We start from the raw sequence: 24,712 nt of genomic DNA, 5'->3' as shown, positions 1-24,712 counted from the left end.
CACAAGTCAAAGCAGCCCAGCCTAAGAGCCACCAGCTGCATTGGTGGATCTTTCCTATTATAAGACCTTACTATTATTTCTGATATCAGCTCCTTATCAAATGGAAGCTACAAACTAAATTCTTAAAATTTGTTAAAAGAATGACTAAAATTCTGCAAACTAAGTAGCTGAGTTTACAGAAATTCTGGGAAAACAACTGAGATAAAATGCTGAGGTTAATAATCATCACATATACAAAACTCTCTTATATTCATGATTCTGATACTAATATACTCTCAATTAATTTTGCAAAAGTTCATTTCCTGGGTACAAATAAACCTTGAGACCAAACTCTTAACTAGTCTCTCTTAATCCACTTACATTAGACTCAGTCCACTTTCATATGTCCCCAAAGTGCAGCTGTGGGCCAGAGGTAATACACATTTAGAGGGAAAACACTGCGAGCTGGTTATTTCTGTTAATCCAGTTTTCCTTCCTATTCCTATCTTTTCTCAAGTTTTTTTGTTTGGTTGGTTTATTTTGTTTTTTAATTTCTCACACACATATGACCAGCATTCCTATCTTTTCAACACCAAATGAACTATTTTATGCAATAGGGAGTTTTTAGCTTCTCAGGGTGGCAGTTTACATTTCAAAGAAAACCCTTCATTTTCTATAGCTTCAATCTACTTTCAATTGATTAAAGAGAAACCAGCAATCCTATCTTATGACTAAGTATCACAAATGGCAAGCCTTAGATAAGGAAGTATCTTATTTTGGTTACGTGTCCACAATTCTAGTCCAGGTTACTCTGGTAGGAGAAACTACTGAAGTTACCGTCAGGGAGGGAGATGGGGAGAGGAGGCAGATGGGGAGAGGCACAAGACGGTGCACAAGGTACAGAAGCTGTGCATTCAGTACATGGTTTTGGTCACTTTTCACAACATGGTTATTTTTTTGTATATTTTACTAGTTAGGCTTATGATAAAAGACAGTGCTAAACCTATATATATGTAAGCAAATTGGCAAAACATTCATCTTCAAGTTTCATAAATATCTGTAATTCTAATATAAAGTCTCTACATGTGCACATTTTCATAGACTAACGTATACATATAGCGTTAACTCAGAGATGCTCCTGTTCAGCATTAGTGTTACCTAGATCTGACATTCTCTTTATAAATACTCAGGGAAGAACAAAGATACTCTAACTTTTGGATCATATCCAAGCCTTAAGGGGGAAGAAAAAGAGCAGCAATCCATAGAAGAGAGGGGGGTGAACCCTTTACTTCCTTTTGCTTTTTGTATCAGTTGTTTGAAAAACACTAGAAGCAGACATGAGGTTTTCTATATATTGTCCAAGAACTTGATTTTCCGACTTTAGCTTCAGATTTTCTTCCTTAACTGCATCTACTCTTGCAGAAAGATCTGTATTCAAAATAAATACATAAAAATACAATTACCAATAAAATCATGGCAATGACTCCATGTTACGAAATGCAGACCAGGCTGAGGGGTGTGACTCGTGCTACAGCCCTTGCCTAGCATGTGTGATACCCTGAATCTGATTCGTAGCACTAACAATAAATAAATATCACAATTTGTAAGTTTTCTGTTTTTTAATTCAGATTATTGGGGAAAAGGCTTAGGTTAAAAAAGACTTATACTGAGTACAAATGAGAAGACGGTGATTGTTGACAGTGTTCGCCATGGGACTAGGGAGCCTGCAGAAAGCGTTTGTTTAAACTCCTGAGGTGATTAAGAAAACACTGTATTTCTACAGTATGCGTGTCCTCCCACACATAACGGTCATGTCTTTACTGGAAATGTTTAAGATGCAGAGCTTATCACAACTGGATTCATAAGTTGGATAAAAGATCCAAGCAGCTGGTCTTTTTATAGTTTTATACTAGTTAAAAATTCAAGAGATACAGATCCTAATGGACAAATAAAAAATTATATCCATTCACATATTTAACAAATGTATATTGACCAACAGAAGCAGACACCATTCTAGAAGCAACAGAGAAAAACATGGTTGTATGTGAGCACCTGTGACTCAGTAACATGGGACCCAGGTATCAAGAGTCACAACTTTTCTAGAGAAAAAGCAAAAAATGGCTAAGGGTCATAAAAGCAGATTAGAAGCACTTTTAGAGTTAACTCTTTTGCTACAGGTAATTTGACCAGAGTTCTGAAGGAACTCAGGAAACGGGCCACACAGATAGTAACTAAAGGAAGAGATTTAGAGCAGCATTTAAAGTGATTACAGAGACTCAGAACAGCAACACCCTGTTCCCAGATAACCTGAGGTGGGATGTACGACTGCTACTGTCAAGTGAGAGAGAGGCTACTGCTCACTTTGTGCCCCAAACAAACAAACAAACAAAAACACCCCACCCAATACTTAATGTCATTAGACATCAAAAACCAGGTAAGTGGTAGTATTAATTTTATGGAAGGAAGTTAAAAAAAAATGAAGAAAAAAACCTCTAAGATCAATTTTAATCTCTAAAAGTAGTGTTTCTTTTCATTTCAATAGAGAGTTCTTGAAACAAGCTTAGTAACACATTGCCAGAATTTAAAAAGAGCACTCACACCAAGTCAGCACATTTGAAGGCCTTAAAGAAGAAGAGCACTGACTGTCTGAGTGGGGCACCTGTGTCCTGTAAACCACAGCCAAACTGCAGACAGCAGGAAGAGAGAAAAAGAATGACTGGAGCAGCAGTGTGACTCCCTGGGTAAAGACACTGCCACCCAAACCTCATGGCCTGAGTTCAAGTTCAAGATCCATGGGATAGAAGCAATGGAAGTTACCCTCTGACTTCCACTATGGTACTCTGGCATGCGCATCTACCATACTGACAAACAAAAAAACTATTAACATGGACTTTGAAGTTAACTAGATGCCATTCATTAAAACTACTAAATGCAATCTAACCTTCAAGTGTGTGTTGGAGTTCCAACACCTGATTAATAAGTCGAGTCTTTTCTTCCAGTTCCACCTGATTTTCAGCATCAACTGCTGTAATAAAAAGTGTTAAATTTACCATTAATAAACATTGTGTGAGGTGTGGCATGTAACACTTAAAATTCTGCAGAGCATTGTATAACCATTATCTTAACTGTCTTAACACAGCCCTTAGTTGACTTACACAGAACCTCTACTTCACAGCCTTAAGCAGAAAATAAGAAATGAACTTGCCACAGTTACAGAATGGAAGCCACCTTGGATGCTTTCTACAGTGCAGGGGAAGAAGTTAGCCAAGACCTAAGTTCTAAAGACTGTTTCTCTGCTCTTTCCATTGCTTCATGAAGCATAACTATCCAGAAAGCCACAGCATCCAAAGCCAGAGGATGAAGACCTCACCGTCCATGTCAGCATTCATCATCTTGGGTAACAAACTTTCAGCTCTCGGACGCAAACTCTTTAATGAATGGTCTGTAAGAAGAAAAAGAAACATAACAGGAAAATACACACTTGTTTTGCAGAAGACAACATCTTCTGAATGCCCGCTCTCCATGCTTTACTGCTCTGAAGTATTAAGTTTGTATGCATACATCAGCAAAGGACAAATAGTTCCAGAGAGAAGCATAAGAACAGATGATGCTGAGCTGCTCAGTAATCAAGACCCTGAAGTTAAATGCTGCACTTAAAATTATATCATGTGGCATGTGCTAGCAAAGGGAGATGGAAATTTAAATACTTAAAACAGGAGACATCTTAACTGCAATCTTGGGAAATTAGGATAATACTTTTAAAGAAGTAGTCAGAAACATTGTAAATCTTTTAAGGACAATTACAAAGAGAAGCAAAGGTACACACATAAAAATCTTCCCGAGAAAGAATGCCCAGGGTACAAATATGAAAGTGGACTCTCAGGCAGCTCTCTCTGAAAGCTATCGAGATCCTTACATAGCACTACTGAACAACTGTAAAGTTAAACACGCTCCCCAGTGCACAGGAGCCTGCTCTCTCACACTTTCTACCTCAGTTTACAGTCTCTGTCCTTCAGAGAAAGTAAATTACCAGGGTTTTTGTTTGTTTGTTTTAATTCTATTTTTAAAGTTATTCAACCTATTAATAGTATTTGAAAATCACGAAGAATTCTTCTAGTCAATCAGATGTATGAAACACTGCATGGTCATTTTTTGAAAGTAGTATTCCTTCCATTTAAACAACATTCAATTTTACACTGACGTACAGTTGCTTGGCATGTACATTCATGTCGTGTACATGTTTATGTGTCTGTGCATGTCTGTGCATGTCTGTGCATGTGTAGAGGCCAGAAGGCAACTTTGGCTGTCTCCCTCAATCTTTCTTCCACTGTTTTGTTTTATTTTAAAGACCTTGAACCTGGAATTCACTGGTTCAATTAGTGTTTGTGAGCAAGCTTCAGAGGTCTTACCTCCATCTCCCAAACACATGCACACTGCCAAGCCTGGAATTTGTGGGTTCACTGAATGCAGCACACGTGTACACACACAAACACACACAACCTTACACAATTATTTTGTAACTTACCAGCTGCCCTGGCTCTGAAAGGAACATTAGTCTCTGAGATCTTTAAAAGACTTTTCTTTGAAAATCACAGGAATCTCAATGCCTGTGTGTATCTAGCTTGTTAGTGGATGAGAACCTTTTGTAATTTAAATCCAGAATGCAGAAAGGGGAGAAGAGACAGTAAGACTTCAGGGATATAGCAAGTGCTAGCCCAGGATTAATTTAAATTACCCTTGCATGTTCACACTGTATCTTCTAAGACTTCTTCTCGAAACAATGTTTACTTTAGCACAGTGATTAAAAATCCTCACTCTTTATTTAAGCTCAGAAATTTGGTCAAGTTAAAAAAATCTCAGCCTCAAAGGACACTGTCAATAAGACAAAAAGGCCACCAACAGATTGGGAAAGGATCTTCACCAATCCTAAATCCGATAGGGGACTAATACCCAATATATACAAAGATCTCAAGAAGCTGGACTCCAGAAAAATCAAATAACCCTATTAAAAAATGGGGTACAGAGCTAAACAAAGAAATCTCAACTGAGGAATGCTGAATGGCTGAGAAGCACCTGAAAAAAATGTTCAACATCCTTAATCATCAGGAAAATGCAAATCAAAACAATGCTGAGATTCCACCTCATACCAGTCAGAATGGATAGGATCAAAAATTCAGGTGACAGCAGATGCTGGCAAGGATGTGGAGAAAGAGGAACACTCCTCCATTGTTAGTGGAATTGCAAGCTGATACAACCACTCTAGAAATCAGTCTGGTGGTTCCTCATAAAATTGGACATAGTACTACTAGAAGATCCAGCACTATCTCTCCTGGGCATATACCCAGAAGATGTTCCAACAGGTAAGAAGGACACATGCTCCACTATGTTCATAGCAGCCTTATTTATAATAGCCAGAAGCTGGAAAGAACCCAAATGTCCCTCAACAGAAGAATGGATACAGAAAATGTGGTACATTGGCACAATGGAGTACTACTCAGCTATTAAAAAGAATGAATTTATGAAATTCTTAGGTAAATGGATGGATCTGGAGGATATCATCCTGAGTGAGATAATCTAATCACACACACACACACACACACAAACCCACACATGATATGCACTCACTGATAAATGGATATTAGCCCAGAAACTTAGAATACCCAAGATACAATTTGCAAAACACATGAAACTCACGAAGAAGGAAGACCAAAGTGTGGGTACTTCATTCCTTCTTAGAATGGAGAACCAAATACCCAAGGAAGGAGTTACAGAGACAAAGTTCCCAGAAGAACCTAAAGGAACAGCCATCCAGAGACTGCCCCACTTTGGGATCCATCCCATAAACAACCACCAACCCAGACACTAGGTAGTTGCCAATAAGAGCTTGCTGACAGAAGCCTGATAAGGCTGTCTCCTTCGAGGCTCTGCCAGTGCCTGGCAAATACAGAAGTGGATGCTCACAGTCATCTATTAGACAGAGCACAGGGTCCCCAATGAAGGAGCTAGAGAAAGTACCCAAGGAGCTGAAGGGGTCTGAAGCCCCATAGAAGGAACATCAATATGAACTAACCAGTACCCACAGAGCTCCTTGGAACTAAACCACCAAAGAAAACACATGGTAGAACTTGTGGCTCAAGCTATATACGTAGCAGAGGATGGCCTAGTCGGTCATCAATGGGAGGAGAGGCCCTTGGTCCTGTGAAGTTTCTATGACCCAGTATAGGGGAATGCCAGGACCAGGAATGGGAGTGGGTGGGTTGGGGAGCAGGGGTGGGGGAGGGAATCTTCGGAGGGAAAACTAGGAAAGGGGATAACATTTGAAATATAAATAAAGAAAATATCTAATTAAAAAAAATCTCAGCCTCAGTATCCTCATCCATAAAATGGGCCTAATAACTGCATCTGGGTTTGTTCTGGGAATTTAATACATCCAGCTATGTGTTTGTGTACTTAGTAAGTATTCAACAGATGTTAATGGACCTTTTCATCTCTACTCTCTTGTTTTGACCACAGAAGAAACTTTAGAAAAATCATGTGGCCAAAGGCCTCATATTAGAACTCCTAATATGGCCTAATCTGAGAGTGGCTTAATTCACTTCACAGTAGTTCATCCAGAATCAAGGATATAGTCAATGTCCACTCTGCTCTTCCCATCATTCCACCTCAGCAGGCCTTGACATCTCAGATATGAGTTTGACATTTCCCTAATCTCCTTCCACACTCAACCACCAGACTTCTCTTGAACCTGCAATTGGTGTTTTCCATCCGTCATCCACTCACCAGTAATAGTTTTTTAAATTTAAAAGTCCACTGCACTACAGGAATGCACTAAACACTTTACATATATAGTTTTATCACAACAGAAGAAAAATGCAATTCACAGATGTGGATACTAAGCCTTATAAAGGCTAGAGGCCTTGCCTCGTGTTTCATAGCCAAGATATAATTAAGGTCCTAAACTGAGTTTGAAAAACTCGACTCCTTTGGCGTTTCCGCAAACAAAACAAATATAAAATTTCATCTGCTTCAAGCTGCATCCACTCCAGTGTGATGTTTCTATCAGTTCATGTTCTGCTTTGACATTTTAGGGCTTTCAAAATCGATGGAAATCGAGGAACTACATCGTCAATAAGGATCAAACTTAAGTTAGATCCCCAGGGAGCTAGCTGCATCCAGTTTAATCATTGGAGCATACAGACACTAGGATTCCTACGCACAGCTTTGAGTCGCAGAAACGGATAACGGTTTGGGGACCTCCGTCCTTCTGGCTATTGCGACGTCAGTCTCTGGTGGTGTAACAGAAACCTTGGCTTTTCAGGAAACTATGATTTCTCCTTCCCAAACCTTACTCCTCAATATTTATTCCGCAGGACGCCTGAGAAAAGCTGACAAAGAAACAAACCCAGGTTCTAGCAAAGACGTCCCACCCCAGACATGCACGGGCCACCACGCCTGCAAAGCAATCCTAGCACTGGAGAGGCTAAAGCAGAAGAATTGCAGCGAACTGGAAGGTAGCTCGGGCAGCAGAGCGTCTTCTCCTACCACCCGGTCCCATCGCACCCCCACGGCGTCCGGGTCCCGCACCGCCAGGCTCTTCCCACTGAGCCCGCGGCGAGGGGCCGGGAAGGCGGCTGCGCAGCGCTCGGCGGGGTGTCGGGCCTCGCGGCGCCGCGATCCAGCGCCCAGGCCGCCTCCCGGGTCCCCGTTCCATCCCGCCCCGCCCCACAGGGCCTCGGCGGACTCCCAGGCCCAGCCCTCGTCGCCCCGAGCCGCCTCACCTTGCGTCTGAAGCGCCGGGAGGAGGCGGGATGGGTAGGAAGCCTCAGGCCGCGCGGCTCTCCGACCAACTGACAGCGTCAGCTCCGCCCTTCCCGCCCACGGAGCGTGCGCCGAGCGAGGAGGCGTCCTCCCACCAATCCTAACTGGAGATTGCACGCCTGCGCACTGGCTGCTGGACGTCCCGACAGTCCTGTGGCAGAGCACCGGGGTCCACCTTTGCCCTAACAAAAGGGCATTGAGGCCCAATCAGGATTGTTGGGCGGGTTCTAAAAAAGCAGCAACCAATCATGGCGCAGAAGAGAAGATGCGCCAAAGAAAGCGGTCCTCGCTGAGCATCTTTTGTCTCGCCAGGAACCTGGAAAGTGGGGTGGAAAGTCACTCTAGGTTAAAAAAAAAAAAAGAGGGGGGGGCGAGAGTGAGGGAAACAGAGACAGAATTTCTGGAAATTGCCGTGACCAGACTCTAGGAGAGAGATATTGCGTTCACTTTCAAGAACAGAGTGAGCAGAACAGTGCAGTCGGCTGTCCCTCAATTCTAAAAGCACGGTTTCCTTTTTTTTCTCCCACTTCTAAAATTAGATAACTCACAAAGCGTATACCATTAATGGATGTTTCTCTTCGTACCCCATATTCAACAAAATTTTTAAACTTCCGTTCACCCGACCACTTCATGATTCCTTAGATCAGCAGTCTCCTGATCTCAGTCTCAGAAAACCCAAGGCTTAGTTAACATTGTGTTTCTTATTCAAGTGTACATGTACAATGCCAGACTTTGGGTTGCTAGGTGGTTTTCGTGACACTTCATTATAACCTAACCTTTGAAACAAGCACCTTGCTGTTAGCGGTCAGTGACCACAGTATATTCTTACCTGCAAAGCATTCTTGCTTTGACTTTATCAAAACCTCGGAGCTGTAGAGGCCAGCTTACAAATACTTTCTTCTTGGCTTTTCTTTTTTATATAAGATTCTATTTTTAATTGCATGAATATGTGATGGTGTGTATGTACTTGCTCGTGCCTGTGCAAGGTGCCTGCAGATGCCAGAAGAGGGAATCAGATCCCTGGAATTGGGGTTACAGGTGGTTGTGAACCATCTGATGAGGATGATGAGAACTCACTCAGCCTCCTGTGAAAGAGCAATAAGTACTGTTAACTTCTGAGCCATTTCTACAACTCCCGGGTATCTTAACACAATCTAGCAGGATTTGCTACCAGGTGACCGTAAACCTTTATAAATAAAGTACCTACCATTTAGTGTTTGAGACGAATGTATTTGGCTTGGACTACAATTCAGGATTTGAAGGAAGGAGAATATGGGAAGAGAGGGAACCTCCAGGTAACGCTAAGAGGAGTGCCAACAAAATAGAATGAATATGGGCAACATTCAAAGAAGGATGGGATTTTCCAAGGTAGTGAAGAACAAACTTTCTTTTCAAATGCACATGGGCCAGTCATAGAAATGGGCTTGAAAAATTGTTTTGGGTTTTAATTGTTTTATTGTATATGTATTTTACTTGCATTTATTTCTCTGAAACACTTGGGTACCTGGTGCCTGAGGAAGCCAGAAAAGAGTGTTGTGTCTCCTGGAACTGGAGTTACAGACATTGTGAGCTGACATGTATGTAGGTGCTGGAAATTGAACCTGGGTCCTCTGGAAAAGCTGCCAGTGCTCTTAACTGCTGAACTGTCTCTCCAGCGCCTTCATTTTTTTTTTAATTATATGTATGTGTGCCAGTGTGCACATGAGTGATATGCCCTCTGAACCCAAACAGGGTGTTATCTGATTCTCTGGAGCTGGAGTTACAAACTTTTGTGAGCCATGCAGCATTGGTGCTGTAACCCAAACTTGTGTTCTCTACATAGGATCAGTTCTTGATCACCTCTCCAGCCCCCCAACTGATCTGTTGCCTGAAAAGAAACATCAATACATTTAGAATAGCTTACATAGTTGGAATCATACAAACTATTTTCTCTGCCTACCTAGAAATTAAATTTGAAATCAATAAGAGAAAGATATTTTGAAGTTCCTGAATAATTGGAAATTAAAATACATACTTCAAACAAACTGTGAGTCATGGGGTCAGTTGTGGAAAAATATTTTAATTAGGTTTCAATATGAACATATCAAAAATATTTTAATTAATGTGAACATACCAATACATTTAATTAAGTTTAAATGTAAACATCAAAATTTATGGATGCAGCTGAAGGAATGCTTAGGAACATTTTTTTTTTTTTACTATTACAGGCTTATTTGGGAAATCAAGGAAGTTTTCAAATTATAAATATAAGTGTTCACTTTAAGAAATTAGGAAAAGGCTGGGCAGTGGTGGCACACGCCTTTAATCTCAGCACTTGGGAGGCAGAGGCAGGCGGATTTCTAAGTTTGAGGCCAGCCTGGTCTACAGAGTGAGTTCGATATATGTGTGTGTTCTGATGCTAAATTGAAGTCCCATCAAGCCAAGCATGTGCTTTAACACTGAGTTAAAACAGTGGGTTGGGTTTTTTTGTTTGTTTGTTTGTTTTGTTTTTTTGTTTTTTGAAATGGTCAAATTTACAATCAAGGAAAATTCATCCAGAAAAAGAGAAGGAGACATTACAAATTACCAATATCGGTGATGAAAGCCTGTAGATGTCAAAGACTATAAAGATATTACAGCAGCCTTGGAGCAGGGTCTAGAACTTGGAGGAATCGGGTGATTCTTTGAAAGAAAAAACACCACCCAAGCTCACAAGAACAGATGACACCCAGAGCCCATATCTCTATTTTAAACTGTCAGTGATCTGTTCCCACAAAGAATATTCCAGATCCAGAAGGATCTGTGGTAAAATTTTCCAAATGTTTAATAAAATTCAACTCTGGTCAAAGTCTTCCAGGAAACACAACAGGAGAGACCATTCTCCAAGTCAACGTAAAAAGCCAGCCTCCTGCTAAGACAGTGGCTCACAACCACTTCACAGGGATCCCCTAAGACCACTGAAAAATGCTGCGGGAAATATTAAAAAAAAAAAAAATGAACCGGCATGTTCCCGAGCTTGTGCCTCTGCCCCAGTGGCCTGGCTGGTCATGCACTGGTAGGCAATGGACGTTTCTGAAATGCAGGCTATCTATGCAAAGTAATCTGGACTGTTCTCCATTAACTACTCTCAGCCATTTGTAATTAAAATAACTGAAAACACCCTAGCAATAAACTCAGAGCCATGAATTTGTTATTTGGCCCTTAACTCACAGGCTTAGTCCTCTCAGATCAGTTTCATAATAACAGCAATAGAAGGGCTGGCTCTAAGCCCTGTACTTTTAAATTTTTAGTATCAATAGAAGAAATTTATACCAATGAAAACCTTGATTTTGCATCAAAATAAATTCTGTACCAAAATAAGAAATTATGACTTCAGCTTAGTAACAATTAAAAAGACTTCTACCAAATGAAATTATGGCTATGCAATCAATTCTAGCTATTCCTCCCTGTTCCAATTATGACCAGGTCTACATTCCCTAGAAAGACAATCTATAATAACCCCCTCCAGCCCCAAAGCCCAGGGGACTGGGATGACAACTCTTCATAACTTCATAACTTCTTCAAGCTGAATATGGGCTTTGAGATATTTTTGAGGTGGGGGCAGAAGGGTAGGGAAAATGGGGGAGTTGGTTGACCTTAAGAAGACCACACCAATGATTGTATTAGTCTCTGATGTCTGTGTCCTAACTGGATCCAGCTGAAAATCCAAGACATCAGGCGTTCAGCATGTCTGACAAGTAGATTTGCCAAGAAGGCTCTATGTTCTGAAATATACAAATCTCAAGACAATGTTTTACTATCATCAAGATAACCTTTTTTGTTTGATTCTCTGGAATCTAGCTCTTCAGGGGGTCTCCTTCTATCAAATCTGATCCATAGAACTCTGGAAGGTGTAAATACCTTAATCACCTTTTCCAAACACACAAAGACAAAACCTTTTTCTCAAAGCAGCATAGCCTTGAGCCAGTAATCAGAAAACCCTTTATTTACACCTCTCTCCCAGAGGGACAACATAACCACAAAACTCAAAATCACACCCATTTTGAAAATCAAAACACTACAACAAATGAAGTAAACTAAGATACTGTATGTGCCTATACGAGGCCTTTCCTATCCTGCCAAGCAGGAAAAGACACTCAAAATTGTAGTGGAGCCCATGTTAGCAGAATATGAGCTTCCTGTGGCTGGTTAAATAATCTATACCATCTTTCCATTTGGCTCTCTATCCAGAGCCACAGACATATTTTATTAATACCTGTATAATATCTGCCTGTTGAACTCTCTACCTGGAGCCACAGACATAGATAATTAATACCTGTTCAAAGCAGGCAATGATTATCACTGTACAGTCTACTCTGGAGTCAGTGACTAATATATTCCTAGTTCAAATTAAAACAATTCAAAACAAGTTAAGTAAACTAAAATATTGTATGTGTCTATACTTAGGCCTTTCCTATGTTGCCAAGAGGATATAAAACCCAGTATTCCTGTGGAGCCCACGTTAGACAGAATGTGAGTATCCTGCAAGGCAAGTAAAGCAATTTTATACCATGTCTCTGCCTAGAGCAGCCAACTTGTTATACCATGGGCTCTCTGCCAGGAGCCACAGACATTTATTTTATTAATACCTGTTCACTGCCCTCTCTACTTGAAGTCAGTGGCTAGTTTTCCCTATCCTGGTTCTGAAATGCAGGCAAAATTCCCCAGGTGATTCGGACAAAGTCTGTATATAAAACTATCCTAAAAGCAAATAATCCCAATTTTATAAATTCACAGTTAAATCAATCTCTGCCCCAAGAAGTAGGCAACTTCCTTTCTACAGCTCTCTGACTCAGAGCAGCCTGCAGTCCCCACAACAGGGGACCTCAGAGCCTGCATTCTATGTTTCAGTCTGCTGCGATTGGGTCCACGTGACTCATCTCAGCACTACCCAGCTACTCGCTTTAAAAAAAAAAAGAAAAAGAAAGAAAGAAAAGAAAAGAAATAAAATAAAACTCTAACTCTTGAGTTAATGATCTTACATTTCTAGTGGATTCTTGCCCAACATGTTGGGTGCCACCTGTTGCAGAAAATATTTTAAAAATAGAACCAGCTTGTTCCTGCTCTTGTGCGTCACAGGATAGCATGAGGACAAGATGTAGCTACGAGTGTCTCCCAGTTTCAATGATGGACCCATAAGGATTCGCCACTGGAGGATTTAGATTTAATAAGGTTTACCAGATTAGGATTTTAGTTGCCGTGCCCAACGATTGAGTTACCATCGTTTCTGAACTAAGTTTGTGTTGTGTTTGCCTTCAGGCGGCAGCTTGTCTGGGTTCAAGAGAGAAAGGTATGATGGCAAAGTGTGGGTTTACCAGATGTGCACCACAAAGGCCATGGGGGATTTGAAGCACAGGGTTGATGTGGTAGTGACCCACCAGTGGGAACTTAGCAAGCTGGATAAAGAGATTTTGGAGCTCTGAACCAAGAGTCTCCACAAAATAAAAACAGATCGGCCATTGCCTGCCAGTGCAAGGCTGGCCAGGGTGCCAGGACAGAGACACAAAAGTGGGAACATGCCAGTTCCATTTTTTAAATATTTTCCGCAACAGAAAAACATAGATATTTACAATTCACAACAATAGCAAAAGTACAATTATGAAGTAGCAACGAAAATAATTTTATGGTTGGGGTCAGCACAACATAAGGAACTGTGTTAAAGGGTCACAGCATTAGGAAGAATGAGAAACACTGAGCTAAGAGTAAACATGGAAGATCAGAGTGGACACAAAAGGCCTTAACAGATGCTCAGAAAATCCTGCAGCGAGACAGACTGAATCACTGGGGTTCCTACCCATGGCAAAGAAACTTACAGTCTAAAGCTGTAAGTTCTACAAGTCCATAAGGTACAAAGGACCCAGTGTAGACAGAATCGTTCCTCAAAGGAAGAGAGGGCACACCCTACATTATCTCAACACTTATTTTTAACCAAATTTAATGAAATCAATAATGGTGTTGGTATAAAGATGTCCATACAGAAACAAAACTGAATAGGGCCAGGAAGAAGTGCTCACATTGATTCATATAGCTAACTGATCCTCACAGTGGTATCAAAGCAATCTCATGGAGAGAGGCTTATCTTCAACAACAATGCTTCAACAACTAGATATCAATGTTGGGAGGTAAGCCTGAACTTGTACCTCACAGCATAAACACACACACACACACACACACACACAATGTTAATTCAAATGGACATGGTCTAAAATGAAAGCTTAGATTATCAGTGTTTTAGAAGATAGAGAAATCTTTATCAGAATTATACTGGAAAATCTTTTTTAACTTTTTAAAAAGATTCTATTTATTTTATGTATCTGAGTGCTCTATCTGCATGTACACCCATGTGCCGGAATATGTATGAAGTGTTGCTTTGAAAAGCACAGAGAAGCCAGGGTTACAGTTTTACAACAGAACCGTCCCACTAAGTAGCAAAGCTCTAAAATGCTGGGTTGCTAAAAAGGTTTTCTTCAAATTGTCCTAAGTCTCATTGTTATCTACGAGCTGAGATAGACTCTCAGTAACCCTGTGAGATAAAAGAGGTCAGTTTTTGGAGTTCCCCAGCTTCTGTCAAGGTCTGGGATCTTAAACCACTTGCAAGCTGATGGGCATCTTGTTTTACGGCTGCTGAGAGGCCTGGGCGAGCGACTTGAGCCTCTACTCCTCACACCCGTGCATGAACTTCTTTCTGGGTTCCCCATCCACGTCTCTGGGTGTGGGGAGGCTGCAGCTGGCCTCCATATGTAGTGTGTTGTGATACAGGGCCAGAACGTTGATCTTGGAGATCTACTGCTTCTCCAGAAAGTGTAGCAAGCTTTTCTTGGCCCAGGGCTGGCCCAGGCATTGAACAGTTACTCTGGAAACACTGTCCATCGAAGTCTGAGAAAGGGCTTCACACTCTTGGTATGCCCACAAAAATACAGTGATCCCCAGGGTCCATGGCCCCCCAGAGTCCATGGTAGCACTTCTCTCAGCAACCTTCTACCTGAATTGACTTCAGTTCTGTGGCAAATTCCTGTCCCCACCCCTCCATTATATAGCTCTAGGGAAATTTCTCCAAATGTCTCAGCCTGGGAGGGTTCGGGAAGTTTAAAAAGGAGAAGTCCACTAGCCAGAGGCTGGGCACACATCAGCAGGAGTGATGGCACTTTAGGAATGCCTGTGGCATGAGTCAGGTGGCCTTTTGTAGCTTACTCCTTCCTGGCTTTTCTTTTACACCATTTAACCTAACTTCTCCACACTTCCAAATAAGAGCCCTGGCTGGGGTGAGGGCACAGTTGGTAATTTACCGGGCTAGCATGAGGACTCGAGTCCAGTTCCTATGACCTGTGGAGACCACCCCATGTGTGGTAGTGAGCACTTTTTTTTTTTTTTTTTTTTTTTGGTTTTTTGAGTCAGGGTTTCTCTGTATAGCCCTGGCTGTCCTGAAACTCACTTTGTAGACCAGGCTGGCCTCAAACTCAGAAATCCGCCTGCCTCTGCCTCCCGAGTGCTGGGATTAAAGGCGTGCGCCACCACGCCCGGCTGGTAGTGAGCACTTTTAATTCCCTTGTTGGGGAAGAGACGGTTAGTCCCAGGCTGGGTAGAGACTGTCTCACAAGCACTAGGTAGAGTGGGCCCCTTAAGGTTGCCCTGTGGCCTCCACAAGCACACTAACACAGGGGTATGTGCACCAACATAGAAACGCATGCACATATGGGGATGTGAACAAAAACCTACATGTGGTTTGTTTTAAACAATTGGCTAAACTGATCATTTCTAGCCACAGGGAACTAGGCCCAGACCACCCTCTGCTTGTCCTGGTGAAGGCAGAAAATTCTGAAAAGCCTTGCCGCTAGGGGGCCAAGGCTGGTCTAAAATCCAGCAGGAACAAGCTTAAGTCTTAAGAGAACTTAAGCTATGGGGGAAAAAGAATTCCTGAAATTAAGCAAAGAATCCAGTATGTCTCAGACTCATTCCCAACAAGAGTCATGAGCCTGGGTTTTCCTTGTGACAGTGTGAGTGGATCAAACAAACGAGCAGCTCTCAGTGGGAGGGAACAGAGCACACGTCTCTCTCATCCACAGACGAGACATCTGCCTGGATCATTGGTACAATGTCTTTTCCATCCCAAGAGCTTTGTGCCAAAATAAATGTTACTAGATATTTGCTAACAGCCCTCATAGACCACAGTCCCATCAGCAGTTTAACATTTCATGCAAATATATTTGTGGTTCTCTTTTAGATTTGGTGTAAAAGGCCTATCATGTCCCCTTAGTGCTGTATTAGGGAAATGACAGCCCTAGGCTCAGGCAGACACATATTATAATCCCAGCACTTGGGAGGCAGTGTCAGGAGAGCTACAGATTCATGACCAGCCTGGACTACCTGGCCCGGACTGCACCGCAAGTCTCTGTCTTAAACAAAGCACATTGACCTTTGCTGTGCCACTTCAGAAACAGAAACAGAATTCTGGTTTTTCCTTTTATGTCTGCAGGGAAGATGGGATAAACAGAAGGGGAGCGTTCTGGCCTGCATGCATAGCAACTGGAGCTGAACAGAAATCCCTGCATCTGATTTCTTATATTCCTGTGTTCTGTCCACAAATGGAGCTCCACTGCCCAGCACCTAAATGCAGTCCGTAAACTCCATCTGGATGGGTATTCCACCCTGGGGTCTTCATTTTTCTGAGTTGAGAGAAGCATGGGTGCTTGGCATGAAGGGACGGCGCTGGGTTGCCACACTGTCTTTTCCCCCTGAGAGTTCAAACTGCTTTCAATAAAAAACAAATTTAAAAATTAAAAACACCTCACTACTTCTCACTGCACCTGGCAGTGGGGCAGAGAGCTCCAGAGGTGGTGGCTGTCCAACTTAATAGAGCATGCCTGGACAGCTAGGGGCTGGGGGGGGGGGGGGAAGTAACCTCAATAAAAGAAAGAGCCCTAAGGTCTCCATGTTGGGGATGGTACACTACTGACCTCTAGTGGTAAAACTAATTCAAAAAACATTTCTTCTTCATACGCAGAACTTTATGCTTCATAATTTACTCATACGTTATGTGACATTTTCTGCTTGTTAAATGACCTTGTCGGCACATGGAGATGTGCGTTTCTTTGTACTCAAAAGGCATGATTTTGGAATTTCCGATAGAACATTTTAGCTGGTAAGTTGTCAAAAAGATTTGAGAGGTTTGGGGGTTTTTGTTGTTGTTTTCCATCCTGTGTAGAAAATGAGATCAGAAGAATAGACGTCCCCCCTGACTCTCTGCAGGATTGAGACTGAAACTCTTAAGGATCTAATCATTCTTGCCAGCTGATGTAAGGCCCTTGCTGAAGAGAAACAACCTGATTTACACCTCTACTCCGAGCAGGCACATTGCCACCATCCTTGCCCAGTGGCACCGTTGTGTGTGTGAATGAAGCCAAATCTGTTTCTCTAACTCACACATCCTCTGGTAGACCAACTGGTATTCTTCAGAACTGAACAGGAGGGGCCGTGTGTGCCTGTGGATCTGCACCAAGGCCTGCACATCTAGGGCTTGCACATCTGGGGCCTGCACATGACATCACACTAGCTGAGACTTCAAAGTGGGGGTCTTTGAAACAGCTGAGTGGATTCTGAATTTGGAAGATTGTGCATAGCCTTTTCAGCATGTCCAGAAGACCAACTGACTGAATAAATGGACAGTGAATTGTTTGGAATCCTCCCAAGAATTATGGCTCATGTTCCTTCCCACTTTGAATCGGAACAGGTTTGAATTGCTTCCTCCCATGGAATGTGACTTGCTCTGAGGAAAACTCATTACTGAGAATAATAGGACTTCCCAGAGACCTTTGTCCTGAAAAGGCCATGTGTGGGGCTCTGATTGACAGGCTCCAGCAGTGTTGTTGTGAGCTGGAGGAGGGGCTGGTATGGAGGAGTGGAGTAACTTCCCATTGCTAGCTGCCACAGCTAGCTGAACCAGGATTTGATCCCAAGGACCTCAGCTACAGCCCTTGTAAGCAGCATTATTTGGTGATCATTCCAACTTCAAAAGTCCCAATAGTCTATAGCAGTCTCAACAATGTTAAAAGTCCAAAGTTCAAAGTCTCATCCAACCACTTAACTGTAATCCCCTACAAAATCAAAATCAAAAAGGCAGGTCATGTGCCTTCATTATCACAGTATACACATTACCATTCCAAAATGCCCTAATGAGGAAATACTGGACCAAAGCAAGACCAAAAAACAGATGGGCAAACTCCAAACTCAGCATCTCCATGCCTGATGTCAAAGCACTCTTCAGATCTGCAACTCCTTTCTGATTTGTTGACTGCAATGCAATTCTTTCTCTCTGGCTGGTTCCACTCTCTGTTAGTAGATTTCCTCAGCAGATAGCCCATTGTCATAGCATCTCTAGCATCCCAGGATCTCTGAGGCAACTTCAACTTCAAACTTCTTGTTCCAATGTCTGGGATCCACACATGATGTTCTGGGCTCCTCCAAAGGACTTGGGTCACTTCTCCAGCTCTGCCCTCTGTAGCACTCTAGGCTCAGGTTGACTCCACTCCACTGTCAGGCTGTTCTTAGTGGTCATCCCACAGTGTACTGGCATCTCCAATGTGCTGGGGGTCTTCTGCTGCAACAAGGCTTCACCAATAGCCTCTCATTGGTGCCAAGCCTCAAATTCTTTGCATGACCCCTTCATGCCTTCAGAACCAGTATTACCCGGATGATTCTTACATAACCAAGTCTGGCTGAATCACAAGGTACAACCTTGGCTGTCTCTAGAACACTGCTTCTTTGTGCTCTCAGAAAACACCTCCTAGATTTCACCTCAGTGATGCTGGTCTCCTCTTAATCCCCACTAATGTTTTAGCTCCAGGTAACCAATATCAATTGTCCCTGTAATCCCTTATATTCTTGACTCTAAAGCTAGAACCACTTTGTCAAAGCTGCCAAGTTCTACTGTTTGCTAAAGCTAGAACATGACACCCCTTGTTCTATTACATCTTCAGCTGCTTCATCACTGTTTTCAATGATTCCATTCACTTCCTAAGCTTGGCTGTCCTGGAACTTGCTCTGCAGACTGACTTTGAACTCAGAGATCTGCATGACTCTGTCTCCTGAATGCTGAGATTAAAGGTATGTATCACCACCCTTGGATTTAAGCTTTTCTTCACCTAGAACGTGCTCTGCCCCAGGTTGGCCTTAAACTCAGAGATTTGCTTGCCTTTGTGTCCTGGAATTAAAGGTGTGTACCACCATGTCTGGGCCAAAGCTTTTCATGGTCACTAATTCCTCAAGATCCAGATCAAAAGTCTATGTCTTCCAACCTCAAGATATGGATCACAAGTGTGCCTTCCATTTCTGGATTGTAATTCATTCCAGATTAAAAGCTCAATGAAAACAATAACCTGGTAATAATACCTAACATGCTATAACTGTTTCTTGTTCAACTGCAAACACAAACAATAAGCTTAGCTGGGTGGGATCTTGCCCTGAGAGCACCACTCCCTGAATCTGTTCCTTTCCTTAAACACATGATCAAGGTCCATTTCATTTCCTGCTGCCCCTTTCATTCTTGAACCATACATTTTGCATTTTTTTCCCTAAGCTTGCTATGCTTGATTAAAGTGATCTTCATGAGAGTAAACCGGAAGACAAAGTCTGTGTTGGGTGTTCCTGGGACTTTGTCAATGCACTTAAGCTGGGTCTCTTCACCTTAACCTGAGGCAGACTCGGCAAAGGCAAAAAGCAGCAACATTCTTCACCAAAATATCATAAGAACAATTTCCAGAGTTCAAATCACCCTCAGCACCAATGTCTTTCATATTCCTATAGGGTGGCCCATTAAGTCCCACTTAAAGCACTTAAATCTATTCCCCTAACAAAACATGGTCAGGCCTATCATAGAAATACCCCAGTTCCTGGTACCAACTTTTGTCTTAGTTAGGGTTTCCATTGCTGTAAAGAGACACCATGACCAAGACAAGTCTTATAAAGGACAACATTTTTTCTGGGATGGCTTATACTTTCAGAGTTTCAATCCATTATTATCATGACAGGAAGCACAGCAGTGTCCAGGAAGGCATATTACTGGAGGAGTTGAGAGTTCTACATCTTTATCCAAAGGAAAACAAGAGCAGACTGACTGACTTCCAGGAAGCTAGGAGGAGGGTCTCAAAGCCCACTCCCACAGTGACACACTTCCTTCCACAAGGACATACCTACTTAACTAGGACACACCTAAAAGTGCTACTCTCTGGGCCAAACATATTCGAACCACCACACGTGGCATACACTTATAGTGAAAGAGTGTTCAGCCTTAAAAGGGAAGGAAATCCCTCCAGCTGTGTTAACATGTGTGAGCTTGGGGTTATCGTGGGGAGTAAAAAATGTCAGACACAGAGAGGCAAATGCTATTCTCTTACTTATAGAGGGAATATAAGAATGTCAAGCTTACAGGAATAGAGAATAGAAATGTGGGTCAACTGAGGTTGGGAGCCAGGAAGGTAAGGGGAGATACTGGATAAAAGATTTAAAAATAATGAATAAGAAATGGATAAATAAATTTAAGATATCTGGTGTAGATTATGCTGATGGTAGTTAGTAGCAGCATATTTTATACTCCAAATTACTAAGAGGATGGGTTTGAAGTGTTCTCATCATAAGAACAGGCTAAGTAGCTGTATTTTTAACCTACTTATATAATAATTTTATTTGTATATAATAACTAGGGTGTGAGTGCGTGAGGTGAAGAAAGAGGGGGAGTGTTTCAGGAAGTCTTCCTTCTTTCAGGCTCAGCCCACTTCACAAGGCACAGAGACTGTGTCCTGGCTTTGTCCAGGCTCTCCATAGGAGCCTCCCAGATCACAGTAGTGAGCTGGAAGCCGAGAAATGAGCTTCTTCTCTGCCTTTGCTTCCTTTGCTGCTTTCCGCGCAGCAAGCAGTGCCCCACTCCGTCCCCAGTCTTGCACCTTGTACCTTTCCCTCGATAGGAAGGTACAAAGTACTCTGAATTCCCAGGAGCCCAGCATGTTTATAGCGGGCAGCCAGACTGGTGGTTTGTGTTCATTGTCTGGCTGCACTTCAGAAAGATACTTCCTGAATTAGAATATTTAGGGTGAAAGTGAAGAAGCCTGGCTGCATGAAAGAGCGATAGATGTGCCATTGAAGTTAGGTATTCAAGCAATTCCTCCGAGCTAAAAACAGTAACTCCTGTGGCTTAGCTGCAAGCCACAGCTTTCCTGCCATGATTGTGCTAGAGAGACCCAGAAAACCATCATGTCTCACACACATGCGCACGCATGCACGCACCCACACACAATTGTCGGGCTGTATTTCTGGATAGCTCCAGTAACACATAGTTCAGCGGCGTCTCTTTTTCTCTGAGAAGTTGGGTGAGTAACAGTTCTGGGTTTCCACCTCCCATGTTATATTTGGCAAACTTTGTCCTTGCTTAACATTAAACATTTCTAACACAGGTCTTAAAGCTACTTGGAGCATATTTGAGCTTTTTTTTTTTTTTTTTTTCAGAAATAAAAAAATATTTGAAAAATTTAGAGAAAAAAATGAACAAAAGTAAAAATAATATCATAGACTTGACAGCAACTTTGAGGTCACGTTTCCTGAACTAGGAAATGAACACTTTATATTGGGGGGGGGGGGGGTCCTTATTTATTTTTTAAAAGTCCATCTAATGAATGTAACCATGGGAACCGTGGCTATCAGTTCATTTAAAAAGAAGAAGAAAACCTGCTCGTAAAGACTGACTTTGGTAGCTATATTTTTCAAGTCTTCTCCAAAGTTTTGCTTCGGTAATAAAGGCAATAAAGGTTATATTTTTAACCACCTAGTAGTCCCAGAACTTTCTGTCTGAGCGTCCATCCACACGGTTTTTACCTGTGTCATCTTCGAGAGAAATGCTGGTGAACGTGCTGTCTTCCTCCTCCCCTGTGCTCAATCCGTCCATCTTGTTCATGAGCAATGCCAGCGAGGACTGGGCGGCTGCCCCGTGTGTTCACCCTTGAGGACTGGCGCCTGCCCCGTGTGCTCGCCCTTGAGGAGTGGCAGCTGCCTCTTGTGCTCGCCCTTGCTGAATCATTAATAAGTACCCCAGCAGGAGCTATCTGATCCTCCACCTTTCTCAGCCTCTCTCCACTTTCCACTTGAGCTTTGTATTCTCAACCAGAAACCAGACCCAAGTTAAAGAGTTACAGAGCTTCTTCATGCAAAGCTGCCGGGCACTGCTACCGTAGCCTGGCAGACAAAGGTGCCGTGGCTTCAATCCCACAGTGTGGTTCCTGTGGGCTGGATAGTGGTTAGGTTACAGAGATTATCCAGAAAGCTTTAGGTTGAAACTGAAGGGAAGAGATTGTTTGTTTGATAGACATCTTTTGGATACATGTTAGAAACCTCCCAGGGACCTGATCAAGAAATTTGACTGACCTGGAGGGAAAATCACTTAATCTACATGTGATTCGAGGCTAAGTCTATTGTAAGGGTTGGGTTAAAAGTGACTGACACATAATGTGAAATTGATACACGGCATTATGTATGTTGATACACGGTATTGTGTGTGTTGATGCACAGAATTGTAGGTTGGAGCATTCCTGTGCACATAACTTGCATGTGCTGGCCAAAGATCAGCACTAGCTGTCTTTCTCGGTCTATCTCCATCTTATATTGTTGAGGCACGGTCTTTTACCCGAAGCCCACCAATTTGTTAGAGGCTTGACCAGTGAACTGCTGGGACCTTTTTGTCTTCACCCTATCCCAGTTGCAAGCTACCATAACCAGCTTTAAGGGTGCTTTAAAAAGCAAGCACTTATATGTATCGAAAGATGGCCTAGTCGGCCATCAATGGAAAGAGAGGCCCATTGGACTTGCAAACTTTATATGCCCCAATATAGGGGAATGCCAGGGCCAAAAGAATGGGAATGGGTGGGTAGGGAAGTGGGGGGCGCTATGGGGGACTTTTGGGATAGCATTGGAAATGTAATTGAGGAAAATATGTAATAAAAATATTAAAAATTAAAAAAAAAAGCAAGCACTTTAGCCACTGAAGTATCTCTTCAGCCCTGGAGGCAATATTCTTTACAGCTGTTTTTCCTGGTCCACTACTCCACACACGTACACATAAACAAACCCAAAACTATTTTAGAATTTCAAATCATCATTCCTCCTCTAGGGGGTGGGGAACCAACCAAATTTAATGAGGTATTTTCAGCAGATATTCAAATAGAATTGCTACATGCCATCTTCTGCACAAATGTTTTGATACATAAAATTTTTTCACTCCAGTGCATTGTTGCTACCTCCAGTAAAATGGTTGTGGGAGCTGTAGGAAATTATAAGTGCACAAAATTAAATTCACAGGAATAGAATTCCCTCTAGTTTTTCAATCACATTTTCCAAATATTGAGTTGCCTATTCTGTATGAGCTGGAAACACAGGGGGAATCAAAGAAAGATTTGTTTGTTGCTATTAATAAGTCCATGAAGGAGTACACCCCCTGGAAGTTTAAAAAGTAAGCGTTTATCAAGTCTGCTGGCATTGCTACCCTCCTGTGCTGAGCTGAATAGGTATGGCCCCCGTAGACTCCTGTGTTTAATTTTTGACCCTTGGGGAATGGTGCTATCAGGATTTGTGGCTTTGTTGCAGTCAGTGTGGCCTTGTTGGAGGAAGTGTGTCACTGTGAGGGCCGGGCTTGAGGTCTCCTAAACTCAAATTCAACTGTGGAAGAGAGTCCTCTTCTGCTTCCTGCAGGTTAAGATATAGAACTTTCAGCTCTTCTGGTATGATATCTGCCTGAGTGGCACCATGGTTCCTGCCATAGTAATGGGCCAAACCTGTGAAACCGCAAGCCAGCCACAATTGGTCATTGTGTGTTTTCACAGCAATAGAACCCTAAGACACCTCCCAACATTCACAGGGCAGTCATGATGGAGAAGAGCCTCGGTTTCAACTAAGGTACAACATTATCTATCTGTTTAAAATATCCATAAAGAATATCTACCTCTGTGCTTTCTTCTGCTGGTTTTTATGATTTTAGCTCCTATGCATAGTCCATCAAACTGTTTGCGTTATCTTTGTGTTTAGAATGCAAGGTAGCATCATTCCTTTACATTAGGGGACCCAGTTCTCACAACACTGTTTCTTAGTTGGAACACTTTTCCCCACTGGAGACCTTGGAGTCTTTTTGGAAAATCAACTGGCAGTAGATTGGTTTTACACTATCACCTTTGCACTGGGATTGGACAGCACTACCAGCCCCCACCCGGCTTCACTTCTCCATGAAGTGAGAGCACTACCAGCTCCCTCCCAGCTTTCCTTGAATCCACAGAAGAAACACACACACACACACCCACACACACACTGTTCCTTCTCAACTTGCCTTAGGACACAATTGTTGGGCATTACTATCTCCCACCTGGAAAAGCAATTGGGGAACAGGACCTTAGACAGAGCCATTAGATAAGTAACTGAGGCCTTGATTTCTTGAAGGTCCAGGCAGGGGACAGTAGGAGCACTATCTTAACAGATAATATTTGTTTAGACTGCTTTATTTGCTTTGACTTGTTTTAATTATCAAAATGGGTGTGATTTTGAGTTTGGTGTTTATATTGGGGTTCCTCTGGGAAAGAGGCCACACTTAAGGTTTTTCCGGTTACTGGACCAAGGACATGCTATTTTGGGAGAAAGGCTCTGCATTTATGTTGACAGGAAAGGAGAATAGGCTCTGGACCTCTTCCAGACTGATATGGATCAGATATGACAGAGGGAGACCCCTGAAGAACTAGATAAATTCAAGAGAATCAAATAAGGAACAAGAATATCATCTTTGACTAATCGGTGCACCATGAATAATCCATGCAGATATCTTGATGTACAGCTTTGGCGAGATTCATCCTTAGACATGCTGAACTGACCTGCTTGG

At 42.3% G+C, this 24,712-nt stretch overlaps 1 protein-coding gene across 5 annotated transcripts; it reads right to left on the bottom strand.

Annotated features, from left to right (window-relative positions):
- Positions 1–341: 341 nt before the first annotated feature.
- Scoc (short coiled-coil protein) lies at positions 342–21,923 on the bottom strand. 5 transcript variants are annotated; one of them, XM_085843781.1, is made up of 5 exons: positions 21,676–21,923; positions 7,758–7,979; positions 3,350–3,421; positions 2,921–3,001; positions 342–1,407 (listed from the first exon to the last, which is right to left on the bottom strand). In XM_085843781.1, exons 1-5 carry the CDS (start codon positions 21,752–21,754, stop codon positions 1,265–1,267), a joined length of 597 nt encoding a protein of 198 aa, XP_085699907.1. In that variant the 5' UTR covers positions 21,755–21,923; the 3' UTR covers positions 342–1,264. The 5 variants fall into 5 exon arrangements, with proteins under 5 accessions (XP_085699907.1, XP_085699906.1, XP_029336802.1 ...); XM_085843780.1 differs by having other exon boundaries at positions 2,921–3,004; positions 21,676–21,918; XM_029480942.2 differs by lacking the exon at positions 7,758–7,979 and having other exon boundaries at positions 21,676–21,921.
- Between the last annotated feature and the right edge of the window lie 2,789 nt (positions 21,924–24,712).

Source organism: Mus caroli, unplaced genomic scaffold, assembly GCF_978045245.1.
Source record: "Mus caroli unplaced genomic scaffold, Mus_caroli_1 scaffold_10, whole genome shotgun sequence".
NCBI lineage: Eukaryota > Metazoa > Chordata > Mammalia > Rodentia > Muridae > Mus > Mus caroli.
Note: the sequence above shows the minus strand (reverse complement) of the source record. Positions and strands in the feature narration are given on the sequence as shown.

Bases quoted from the DNA above. Each gene is read 5' to 3' on its own strand.
- Scoc (XM_085843780.1), bottom strand. From the start codon at position 21,754: ATGAACAAGATGGACGGATTGAGCACAGGGGAGGAGGAAGACAGCACG. The intron at 7,980-21,675 runs GTAAAAACCGTG...CCCTTTTGTTAG, and splicing joins TTCTCTCGAAGATGACACAG to GGCAAAGGTGGACCCCGGTG. The intron at 1,408-2,920 runs GTTAGATTGCAT...TTTTGAATACAG, and splicing joins ACTCCAACACACACTTGAAG to ATCTTTCTGCAAGAGTAGAT.